At 65.5% G+C, this 12,336-nt stretch overlaps 1 protein-coding gene across 6 annotated transcripts in view; it reads right to left on the reverse strand.

Moving 5' to 3' along the window:
* PIP5K1C (phosphatidylinositol-4-phosphate 5-kinase type 1 gamma) overlaps nucleotides 1–12,336 on the reverse strand; it is a 50,868-nt gene that overhangs the window by 19,811 nt on the left and 18,721 nt on the right. For 5 of the 6 annotated variants that reach the window (XM_047094823.1, XM_047094821.1, XM_047094824.1 and 2 more), the window contains exons 2-6: nucleotides 9,891–9,922; nucleotides 8,355–8,447; nucleotides 7,317–7,447; nucleotides 6,399–6,516; nucleotides 2,188–2,340 (exon numbers count right to left, since the gene is read on the reverse strand). In XM_047094823.1, the coding sequence (XP_046950779.1) occupies nucleotides 2,188–2,340; nucleotides 6,399–6,516; nucleotides 7,317–7,447; nucleotides 8,355–8,447; nucleotides 9,891–9,922 (527 nt within the window). Of the gene's footprint in view, nucleotides 1–2,187; nucleotides 2,341–6,398; nucleotides 6,517–7,316; nucleotides 7,448–8,354; nucleotides 8,448–9,890; nucleotides 9,923–10,102; nucleotides 10,996–12,336 lie in introns of those variants that run through there. The other variant, XM_047094822.1, reaches the window with a different exon arrangement.

The raw sequence follows: 12,336 nt of genomic DNA on the forward strand, positions 1-12,336 counted from the left end.
GTAGCGTTCTGTGACACGTGAAAACGACGTGAACTTGACATTTCAGTGTCAGTAAAGGAAGTTATCCAGGCACCTGGAGCCTGTCCACTCACTCGGGGTCCATGGGGCTTCCCTGCAGCGACAGCAGAGCTGAGCTATGGAGGTAGGTGCTGCCTGGGTCACAAAGCCCCAACATTTACCAGACGGTTCTTTACAGGAAGCTTGCCGACCCCTGACCGTGGGGGCCAGGGACCCCCTGACCATCATGCACTATGAATGAGACGCCCCAGGGGGAGAGGGGCCACAATCCGAACAGAGCTGCCCAGAAAAGCCTATCCGCACCCCTGCCAGGTGCCTGGTCACGACCCTTGCCCACTCCTGCTTCCACTCCCGCCCAGGGATCTGAGCCGCCCTTTCAGGCTGTGAGTCACACAGGGAATGGGAAGTGCCCCGGCAGCTGGTCCTTTGTGCCATGCCAGCTGGTGGTCCAGCCTCCCTCCCCCACGCCTGAGTCACCAGCTACCAAGACACAAGCCTCGATTTCTGGGCTCCGTGACTCAGGGGTGTCGGTGGGGAGAAGGGATGGGGGGTGAAGGCTGGGCCCGCCCCCGCCCCCACTCCCGCCACCCCCAGGGAAGGCCGTGAGGGTTTAGATGGCAAGTCCTGCTTGCCAAGTGTTGAGGCACCACGTGGTGGTGCTCGGGGGGTAGGGGTGAAGGCGAGGCTCAGGAGGACTTCCCATGGCCTGCCCAAAAGGGGTCTCCCAGACCCCATCTGCCCAAATTCCTTAGCCTCAGAACCCGTGGCTGCTCCTGAACCTGCTCCGAACAGGAAAGGAGCTGGGGTTGGGGCGGGGTTGCAGGGTGGGGTTCCTCACCATGTAGGGGTGGGGACGGGGCCGAGGTGGGGACGGAGCTGCGGGGAAGGGGGAGGGGGCATCAGCATAGGGGGCGGGGCTCCTCACCATGTAGGGGGCGGGGCAAAAAGTGGGGTGGGGCTGCAGGGCGGGGCTCCTCACTGAGTAGGGGCAGGGGAGGGGCGGAGGTGGGTCGGGCCGCAGGGCGGGGCTCCTCAGCATGTAGGGGGCGGAGCAAAAGTGGGGCGGGGCCGAGGGGCGGGGCTCCTCACTGTGTAGGGGCAGGGGAGGGGCGGAGGTGGGTCGGGCCGCAGGGCGGGGCTCCTCAGCATGTAAGGGGGGGGCAAAAGTGGGGCGGGGCCGCAGGGCGGGGCTCCTCAGCATGTAAGGGGGGGCAAAAGTGGGGCGGGGCCGCAGGGCGGGGCTCCTCACTGTGTAGGGGCAGGGGAGGGGCGGAGGTGGGTCGGGCCGCAGGGCGGGGCTCCTCAGCATGTAAGGGGGGGCAAAAGTGGGGCGGGGCCGCAGGGCGGGGCTCCTCACTGTGTAGGGGCAGGGGAGGGGCGGAGGTGGGTCGGGCCGCAGGGCGGGGCTCCTCAGCATGTAGGGGGCGGGCGGGGCTGCAGGGCGGGGCTTCTCACCACGTAGGGGGCGGGGTGGGGCGGAGCTCCTCGCCTCGTAGGGGTAAGGCGCGGGGCGGAGGTGGGGCAGGGGCCCTCACTATGGGGTGGAGGTGGGGCGGGGCTGCAGGGCGGGGCCCCTCACCCTGTAGGAGCCAGGGGCGGGGCAAAAAGTGGGGCGGGGCTCCTCACTGCGTAGGGGCAGGGGAGGGGCGGAGGAGGGTGGGGCCGCAGGGCGGGGCTCCTCAGCATGTAAGGGGGGGGCAAAAGTGGGGCGGGGCCGCAGGGCGGGGCTCCTCAGCATGTAAGGGGGGGCAAAAGTGGGGCGGGGCCGCAGGGTGGGGCTCCTCACTGTGTAGGGGCAGGGGAGGGGCGGAGGTGCGTCGGGCCGCAGGGCGGGGCTCCTCAGCATGTAGGGGGCGGGCGGGGCTGCAGGGCGGGGCTTCTCACCACGTAGGGGGCGGGGTGGGGCGGAGCTCCTCGCCACGTAGGGGGAAGGCGCGGGGCGGAGGTGGGGCAGGGGCCCTCACTATGTATGGGGTGGAGGTGGGGCGGGGCTGCAGGGCGGGGCCCCTCACCCTGTAGGAGCCAGGGGCGGGGCAAAAAGTGGGGCGGGGCTCCTCACTGCGTAGGGGCAGGGGAGGGGCGGAGGAGGGTGGGGCCGCAGGGCGGGGCTCCTCGGCATGTAGGGGGCGGGGGCGGGGTGGAGCGGGGCTGCAGGGCGGGGCTCCTCACCATGTAGTAGCCAGGTAACAGCTTCTGCAGGAACTCGGCCTCCTTGTGCATCACCGTCTTGATGATGAACTCGTCGTCACTGGTGACGTAGAACAGGGAGCCGCTGGCGCCGGGGTTGGACAGCTCGATCAGTGGCTCGTTGCACAGCGAGTACTGGGGGGGCAGTGAGTGGGCAGGTGGGTCGCTGACACCCCACACGCCCAGCCTCTAGCGGACAGCTCTGGAACAGGTCACTGTCAGCCTCCTTTCACAGATGAAGAAATACGCTCAGAGAGGGAAACTGACACGCCTGAGGCCACACAGCAAGGAATTGAACCCCGGGCTAATCTGCAGCGTGGGTGCCGATCTCCTAGGGCACGGTCCCTCTCCTGTTAGTAACAGACACCCAGTCGTGCTGGGTTGTGCACCCATCTGGCCAAGACTCACTGCCCAACCTTCCCCGCAGCTAGGTGAGGCCACAACAGTCAACTCTGGTCAACGAGCCTGTAGAAGCTTCTGAATCCCTAATCAGGTGACAAACGCTGGTGCCCCTCCCTCCTTCCCATCCATTTCCCACCTGGAAAGCTGATGTGACAGCTGGAACCCCAGCAGCCACGCTGGACCACAAGACAACCTTTGGTACGGATGCCACGCACAAGAACAGCTGAGAGGGGAGCCTGTGTCCCTGGCGAGCAACCCCAAGCACGGCCCCCAGCACACCCTTCTCTTCCCCATCTTCTCTTCCATGGACATCGGCTTTCTTCCGTGCTTGCTGTCCATCAGCCCCACACGCCCTCCCCGCCAACAAACAGTAAACTCTGTGGACCCAGGGATTTTTAAGCATTTTTCTCACGGAGGGTCCCCAGCACCCATGACAGAGCCCAGCATACAGCAGGTGCCTGGTCTGTTAAGAAGCCAAGGAAAGTGAGGCCCTGCGGGCTGCTGCCCCTGGGCCTTTTCAGCTAATGAGCCACTGAGGTGTTTTTCGGGATTAAGGCTGTTTGGGTTGGGTTTCTGTCCCCTGCACCCCCGAAGTCCCGACTGAGTGTCGCTGGTATATGACAGGGACAAGGCCACAGCACGCTGCCCCCCGGGCCACAGGGTAAACGCCGAGGGAACACTTACTGCATCGCTGGGTGTAAGGACCCTAACCCGATGCCCCAGCAGTCAGCACGCCCTGGCTGGACAAAGACCCTGGGAAGATCGGGCGCCCCCACCCACTGCCTGGCCACGGCCGAGCCCAGGACGAGCCGTGGTCCAGCAAGCCGTGGTGCTGTGCAAACTCCGGGCTGCGGCCCGGTGTCCCAGGCACCGGGCGGTTAGTCGGGGGCCGGCTGTGGGTGGGACGGGCACACACCGGAGGCATGACCCCCCCAGAGACCACAGGCGCCATCCTGGAAGAAAGAGGGGTCCGAGGCCACAGCTGTTGCCCCTACACCTGCAACCTAGTGCTGACCACAAGGACAACAGCGCCACCTCTAACTGCTAGTGCGCTCGTGCTGTCAGGTAACCTGGGGGGGGGGGTGGCGGGGGGGGCGGGGGCGAGAGGTCTCCCCTGTCCGTGCCTCAGGGGAGCGGAGCCAACAGCCAGGCCACTCAGGGGGAATGTGCTGGCAGTCCCCAACGCGGTGACCGGCTCCGAAACGGGCACCAGGCTGGAGCAGGGCTGACGCAAGCCTGTTAGTAAGACAGGACGTGCAGATGCCCGGAAGCCGGGCCAGGACAGGCTGCCCGGGCCATCTGGACTGTGGGGGCGACGGTGCAGGGAGCCGCGTGGGGCCCGGCCCAGGGCTGTCGGCGGAGGGGAGCCGAGTCAGTGGGCGTCCCAGCTGTGCTGGCCTCAGACAGCAAGGAGGCAGCTCAGGGAGGCGGTGGGTTGTGTGTGTGGGGGGGGGGGGGGGCAGGTCCAGTTTGCAGCCAGCGCGGCCCTCTGTCCGTCCTGCTCCGCCCACAGCCACGAGGCCCCCGCACCCTCGGAAACAGAGGCCCAGGCCCAGGCTGCCCGTGCTCTCCCTCCTCACCCCCACCTCCCCCCACCCTGCCCTGGAAGGACAGCAGCGAGGGGCGTCCTGGGCCTCGGGAGCCCGCCGGGAACAGGGAAACCCCAAGGCCTTGCAGCTGGCCCCAGCTGGCAGGAGAGGAGGAGAGGAGGAGAGATGAGCGCCGAAGGGGACTGCGCGGCTTTGCACAAAAGAAGTCTGTGAGCAGAGAAGGGTCTGGAAGCAATGCCGGCAGCCGCCGCCCTCAGGGAGCGGCCTGGGGGGCAGCGTACAGGGCTCAGGCCTCACGGGGTCCTGGCTGCAGAGGAGGCAGCGGTGACACAGGCAGACTTCCCAGCCAAGAGACCACCAGCCACCGAGACAGGGTCACGGGCAGACGACCCCAGGCGTGCCTCCTCTCCCCTCAGTGCCCGGGGTGGGCGCCCGTGGCCCGAGGCTGACCGTCTGCAGCCCCCGCCCCCGCACGTGTCCCCCGCCTCCCCCGGCCGCTGCCCTGCTGTCCTGAGCCGAAGTCAACACCGGGTCAGCCCAGGGCCCCCACAAAACTCAGGACCACGGCGGCCACCACAGAAGTCTCCGGAGCCGAGGCGATGCCCACGGCCCACAGGGACCCGGCCGGGAAGAGAGAGGAACCGAGGGACCAGAGCTGATAAATGGGGGCAGTGATGCTGTCTGGGTGCACCATCTAGCCGTGTCCGAGCTCCCCACCCCCACCGCGGGAGGGCCTCTTGGATCCAGGGGCCCTGGCCACCCTGTCGCTGCAAACAGGGCAGGTCTTGAAGAGGACAGAGGACACCTGCTGAGCACCCACTCAAGGCCGAGACAGGCCCTCGGCCATCGCCCTGCGTCCACTCCGCCGCCAGGACCAGCTTGGGTCCGCTCCCCACCAGCACACACCGAGGCCACATCACCACTGCCACGGCGAGTGCCACAGGTGTCCCCTTTCCCTCCCGAGACCTAAAACCGAGGTCACCCAGGTCATCTCTACTACGGAACCACCAGGCTAGCTTCACTCCGAGGAGGCTGCGGGACCAAAGGGAACGTCGTTACGGGGCTGCGGTGGAGGCCGGAGGGGGAGCACGACACGGGTGCTGTGGTCAGAGGACCAGGCCTTGGCCCTGGCAAGGGGCACCGTGACTTCTGGGCGCCTGGACGTGCCCACGGCCGGAGCAAATGCTGCTCTCTCTGCAGGGACACGGCCGCGGCTGAGGGCACAGCTTTCCCGCAGACTAAGAACCCAGGGGAGACTGAGGCCAAGTACCTGCCGAACACGCAGGGAGACGAGTCACTGCAGGTGAGAGCCAGCAGGCCCACAGGCCGAGCCCCAGGGACAGCAGACGGTGACAGGATTACACAGAGTACATCCAACGGTCACGGACACGCTCTTGCCCAGGGAGTAAGGCTTCCCGAACACAAAGTCGCGAACCGGTGACCGGGCGAACTCGAAACAGACCCGCCAGACCTTCCCCAAGTGCAGACTGACCCCCCCAGGTGACGAGCCCCGTGTGCAGGCGAGCTGTAACTTTCAGGAGTCCTGATTGTTCACTGTGACATCAAAGGGTAGGGCCTAGGTTCTGATTTTTCTAAATGCTTATTTATTTGTTTTGAGAGAGAGAGACAGAGAGCAGCGGAGGGGCAGAGAGAGAGGGAGAGAGAGAGGATCCCAAGCAGGTTCAGTGTGCTCAAGCATGGGGCCCGACATGGGGCTCGAACCCATGAACCATGAGATCGTGACCTGAGCCGAGATCAAGAGTCGACGCTTAACCCACTGAACCCCCCAGACGCTCCAAGATTATTCTAATTTGAGAGACTAAAACCACACCAGAACCGAGGGGATGCTCTGAACTGGTCCCCACGACCCACCTCCTCCCGCAGGGAGGCGTGACATGTGACGCACCTCTAACCCACAGACGTGGCAAAGGGGACAGGACACTCCTGTCGCTCACGCTCTGACCAAGAGGCCCGCAGGGATGGAACGGAAGCCCCAGCCGATGGGCGAGGAGGGGGGTCCCGCCAATGTCACCGTGGAGCTGGAGGCAGACCCTCCCCCAGTCCGGTGCCCCACGAGGCTCTGGCCCCAGCCCACCCTCCAGCGCAACCCTGAGCAAAGGACCCGGCTGAGTTGCACCCGAAGTCCTGACCCACAGAAACCACAGGGGACAGACAGGTGGCGCTGTGGGCCGCCGGTCTGCCGCAGCTTGTTACGCAGCAGCAGCTGACTGACGCTCTTACCAAGTAATCATCCGGTCGGATCCCGAAGAGTTCCCGGAAGTAGCGGAAGGCGACAGGTGCGTAGGTCTTGAACCTGAAGTCCTGGAAGTGGTGGGCGGGGGTGAGGTTGCTGCCTTCACTGTGGAGCAAGGAGGGAGGGGGCCTGTGAGGGACGGCGGCCTCGTGGGTGCCTCCCCGACTCCCCGGTGGCGCGGACGTCCCAGGCCTGGGCGGCGCCCTGGCCGCTGAGCTCCAAGGCCTTCTCCGGACGGCCAACTCAGACGGTGGCATGGGACTCCCCAGGGGACAGAGGGCTATGTCCCAACATCCATTCCCAGTGCCGGCTGGGCACATGGCCGCCCGGAGGAAGCCCACTGCCCAGCCTCTCCTGCAGCTAGCTCTGGTCATGTGACCGTGATCGGCCAATGGGCTATGAGCAGAGCAGAGCAGAAACCATCATTTCTTGGTGCTGCCCTGCCTGGGGAGGGGCATGTGCTCTCTTCCTTCTGCTAGTGGAATGCAGACGTGATGGCAGGATCTCGGGCAGCTACCTGAAACCCCTGGTTGCAAAAGCTGCACACAAGGACGGTGGAACGGCCAGAAAAACACGGGACCCCAACACCGGGGAGCTGCCTGATGGCCCTGGATTGCCTGTCAGTATTTTCCACGTGAGAGAAAAGTGAACTTTATGTTTTCTTCTCCTGTTTCTGAAAATCACTGTTGTACTGCAGCCCTCTGATTCGGCAGCAAGCTAACATCACGACCGGTACAGGGTGAGGCCTCAAAGCCAAGAAGGTGCCGGGAGAGGCCCGTGCTATTTCCAGCAGAGAAGGGAGCTCAGAGAACAGCAAGGCTGTTTGCATCCCAACAGTGTCTGCGTGCTGGGTGAGCTGCTACGGGCATCCGGGCCAGTCTCCGTGGCGCAGGGCCCGGGCCCACCTGGGGAAGAAGATGCTCTCCACGACGTAGAAGTCCTGCATGAGCACGTCACGCTCTGGCTTGGAGCTCAGGTTGCCCACGGTGTAGCCGATGCCCAGCTGGATGGCCCCCTTCAGGGTGGAGGACGTGGTCTGTGGGGAAACCCAGCTGGATCAAGACCCTCGGCCGCCAGGGCGGGGAGGCAAAACGAGAAGCCCCTCGGGGCGGCAGGACGAGCCAGGCGTCCAGCTCGCAGCTTGACCCTGGCACCCATCACGCACGGGGCCCCGGGGTACCTGCCCACTACTTGTCCCAGACCCGCCGGCCTCTGGGCTGTCGTTCAGCTCACACAACCCCACGGCGAGGTGGCCTGGCTGGGACTCCAATATCACCTCACGCAGCCCCGAGGCCTGTTTTCCATCAAGGTTCTAGAAGGTTCCAAGTTCTCAAAACTGTCCCGATTCGGCAGGGTTCTATCTACTGCCAGGATTTCCTTTTTGGAAATCCATTTACAGAGTGACATCCCAACTTCATCTCCGTGAACCCGGGTTCCTGCCACCTACTCTCCCGGTGACGTGCACGGTCACGCTGCGTGAGCGACACCGCCGCTCCGTGCCTCGGTTTCCCCAGCCACGGTGGGGCATGTCGGGGCCGCCCAGCATTACGTCGCCCAGGCTGCCCGGGCTGGAGGCCGCCCACACTTGAGGAGGAGGGGGTGGGGGTGACGGCTCAGCCCCGCTTTCCAAGGGAAGGAAGGAGAACCGCATTTCCCCTTTTCCGGATGAGCCAGCAGGGCCGGAGCAGCTGAGGGCTCGCCCAGGGTCGCAGGCGGCTCCTGTAGCCGGGCGGCTGGCGGTGCAGCTGCGGGCACATTGCCCGATGCTTGTGATGGCGACAGCAGGCAAGGACCTCGCTGGGACGGAGGGGCCCGCACCGAGGGGATCTGCCCGCAGCCACACGTGGGCACAGAGCCCGCCCGGCCCTGTGTGGGGGCCCCGGATGGCCGGGAGCCCTTCTCCACTTTGCCCCACCCCAACCAGCCGAGGGCAGAGGAGGAACCTTCTTGTAGGTGGTTTCGCCAGATGCGTCCACGCCCCGATGACCCAACTTCTTCCCGTGGCCGGGGCCCAGCTGTCCAGTCATCGACGGGGCCTGGAGAGGAGGAAGCAGGAAGCATTAAACATCAGCAAGGAGGCGCCGCTGGGGCCAGAGTGCTCTGGAAATCCTGACCAGAGTCAGGGCTGAGTCACTGGCTGGCAAGCCACGTGGGGCAGAGTCTGGTGTGGGCGGGCTCCAGGGCAGAGCAGGTGCCCCGTCACCCACTGGGGCCACACGGCCCAACTCTGCACATCCAGAGGGGCCCAGGCCCAGACCGGACTTCCGGTTCCTCAGGAGCAGAACCCTAACTTCAGGGACTCCCTGGGCCTGCTGACGGGGGCGGGGGGAGGGCTGGGTTGTCCCCTATGGGGCGTCCCATGCACTGTGAGCAGTGAGCAGCCTCACTGCGTCCCGACAGCCACAGATGTCTCCAGACATCACACAGCGTCCCTTAGGGCCGAGACACGTGGGCTGGAATGACTGTGAAACAGGGAGAGGTCCCGCTGGCCCGGGACCTGTGTGGGGACAGCCAGGGCAGGCGTGACAAATTTGTGTGGGAGCCACCAGCACTGATGTGCGGCTCCACAGGGGAGAATGGTGGAGGGGCGGTGGGGGCTGTCCGGTCACGGACATTTGAGAAACATCTACTGTGTACCTGCACCATCCAAACAGCCCGTGAAACCCTCCGGCCTCCAGCTGGGAGCACTCACATCAGCCCAACCCCCACCGCCCCACGGGGGTTCAGGCAGCCCCCCAGCTGCCCTCGCTCCTCGGCAGGCCCCGGCGTGTTCCGCATACTGGCCACCAGGGGGCGGGCTCTCCCCAGAAATCGGTGGCACCGCCCCTGCTCCGCACCCCTCGCTGACTCCCCACTGCCCTGTGGCCAGACAGCCTCCAGGAGAGCCCTCCTGACAAGGGCCCCACGTGACGGGTGGCAACCCGGGGGACACAGGTGCCTGGGGCCGGGAAGCTAGCGCCGGTACAAGGACGCCACGCCTGGGCTGCTCCTGGAATGCGGGGCTCACAGACTCGCTCCCACAGGCCGCTTTCAGGACCAGGGACAGTGATGAGCCCCCACGGTGCAAGGCGGGGGCGCGAGCGGCGGCCCCGGCAGGAGCAGGAGCTCTCTGGATCCCGGACGGAAGACGTGGGCGGGCGTGTGGGGACAACCGATGCTACACCAGCGGTGCCTGGACCCCCCTCCTCCTGGGGGCTCCTCAGGGACCCGCCCTTGCCCGGCTCCCCTCCCACCCCTCTGGACCCTCAGTCTCCGTCCCTCCGTCCCTCACTGTCCAGGCCGGGTCCTCGCTCTTCCTTTCCCAGCGGCTCCCCTCCCTGAAACTCAAGATGCCGGCAGGACGGAGGGACTTTCACTGCCTGCCCCCTGCCAGAGCGTGGGGCCCGGGGAGGTGCGGCCAGCTGCCCCAGGCCGCACAGCAGGCCCCGGGGCTGGTCGGTCTTGGGAGAAGTGGGTCAGGAAGGCCGCAGGACACTCACCTCCGACGGGGCCATCTTCTTCTGGGCCAAGCCTGCAGGAGAGAAGAGAGAGGCTTCAGCCCGGAGACGGGGGCGGCCCTCCACCCCACCGTGTCACCACCCTGCCTTCCCCGCACACAGTGTCCCCGACCTCACTCCGCTCCCTGCACCCCTACGGAGGGACGACAGTACCCCGGCTGGGAAGCGGGTGCGGACGTCAACCCACCACTGACCCCAAAGACGTTAAGTCCCTGGCAGCAAAGGGATGACCAAACTGACAGCTGTGGCCTTCCCCTGCCGCCGGAAGCAGGGCTCAACCAGATCCAACGTCCTCGGGCCGCAGAGAAGTCACGTGACCGGCTGGGTCGGTGGGAAGGCGCCAGGCGGCCAGGGCTGGAGTGACGGCTCCCTGGCCCCTGTTCACACTGTCCCCGGGAAAGAGGTGCTCACCGTGGAGAGAGGCTCACGGTGAGGGAGCAGGCAGTTTTTATCCCTAGCACCCTGCCCTCCAATCCTGGCTCCCTGTGGGGAGGCCAACCACTGACCTCTCTGAGCCCCGGCGTCCTCACCTGCAAAGCAGGCTTCTGCTGAGGAGTATCTGTTCAAACGAGTATGGACCGCAGACATACCCCTGCCTCCTGCAGACGGGGCGGGCTTTGCAGGTGGGAGGAAGCCAAGGCTGGTGAGGTCTGAGGTCGGGGAGACCCGGGGTCCCTGGGCCCAGCGTCCCCACGAGATCCTCATGAGAGGGAGGCAGAGAGACGGGCAGACCCCATGCTGCTGGCTGGGGGGGGGGGAGGGGCGCGGGCCAGGATGTGGCACCTCCGGAAGGCGGAAAAGGCAGGAGGGGGGTCTCCCTGGGGCTTTGGGGGGAACCGGCCCTGCCCATGCCTGGGTTTGGTCCCGTGACACCCATCTTAGACTCATGACCTCCAGAGTGTGGTTTTAGATCAGGCCGTGTGATTTGTTTAGCCGCAACAGAAACTCACGTGCTGGGTGTCTACGTGTCAGGCTGGTGGGAAGGCAAGTGGTGACCAGGACGGTGGAGGGCCTTGGCTTGGGTGATGGGTGAGGGGTCAGGCCAGCAAGGGAGGACTTGCGCTTTTCCCCACAGGAAGGTGGGAGCCCTGGAGGGCTGTGGGCAGAGGGAGGGGATCCGACTTGGGTGCTCGTGGGCGCCCTCTGGCGGCCACTACGGGGAGGACGGACTGGGGGAAGCGGGGGGGGGGGGGGGGGGGTGGGGAACTGAGCTGGTCCTTCAGGAGAGGATGGGCTGGACCGGGTGGGGGAGGCAGAGGGGAGGTGGGCAGATTCTGGACAGGTCTCAAGTTGGGACAGACGGGCTACCCTCACTGGAGGCAAAGCGAAAAGCAGGGAATCCAGGATGACTAAGGACTATGACTAAAGCCATTAATGGAAGGAATAAGCAGCCTCAGCCAAGATGAGGAACAAGGCAGGAGCAGGTGCGGGGACAGTCGGGTGCAGCGTGGCCAAGCTGAGTGTGAGACGCCCGGAGCCTCCGGCACAGAGACTCCAGGATGAGCCGGACCCCGAGTCTGGAGCTCAGGGGAGGTCGGGCTAGAGAGAGGACCGTGGGCGTGGTGGGGCTGAGACGGGGTTCCAGTCCCGAAGAGCGGACAAGGCTGCGGACTGGGGAGTGACTGTCCAAGGGAATGGGGTTTCCTTTAGCAGGATAAGAATGTTCTAGAATCAGTGGTGACAGGGGCACGACATTGGGAATACACGAAAAACTAAACCGTGTTCTTCAAAGCGTGAATTTTATGGTACGAATTACACTTACTGAGAAAAGGAAACACTGAATGTGGGGCAGGCCCGGGCGGGCGGGGTGGGTGACCAGTGTCCTCTTTCAGCCACAACCACCACCCCAGTGCCACCACTGCCCTGTGCGTCAGTCAGCCAGGTGCCGGAGATGGTCCAGGCAGGGAAACTGAGGCTGGGTGGGCAACCGGCCGGTGCCGTGGTCACGGCAGAGAACACCCCAGCCAGGAGGTCAAAGCCGATACACAGAGGCTGGCTCACCTGCCCGAGGCCCCAGGTGCCCACCCACAGACCTTCCAACCTGGGTGCCCAGGCCCCGGGCATGAACGTGGGCCCATCGTGAGGCTCAGCTAGAGGCAAGCGGGTCGCAGAAGGTGCTAGAAAGCTGACGTGCTATTTCTGCTGGCTGCCCAACAGAACAATTCATGGTGTTATGTGTGGGCTGTGGGGGAAGGAAGAGGAGAGAAGGCGAGAAGCTGGCGGTGGACCGGGGCAGAACATTCTGGACTTCGTCCTCTGCAGCTCCCAGGCCGAGCAGGCCCAACACCGAGGTCCCGGCCTCCCTCCCGCCACGGCTCCGCCTGCTCCCGAGTCCTCAGGCTCCTCAGCGGGTCGGGGGGCGGCCCGGCCACTCATAGCCCTGCTCGCCCTCCTGCCCAGCCACGTCCACACGGCCTCCCCCGGCAGG

The sequence above is a fragment of the Lynx rufus genome, unplaced genomic scaffold (genome assembly GCF_022079265.1).
Source record: "Lynx rufus isolate CCGP_SWC_20201006 ecotype Redwood Valley unplaced genomic scaffold, mLynRuf1.p SCAF_4, whole genome shotgun sequence".
NCBI lineage: Eukaryota > Metazoa > Chordata > Mammalia > Carnivora > Felidae > Lynx > Lynx rufus.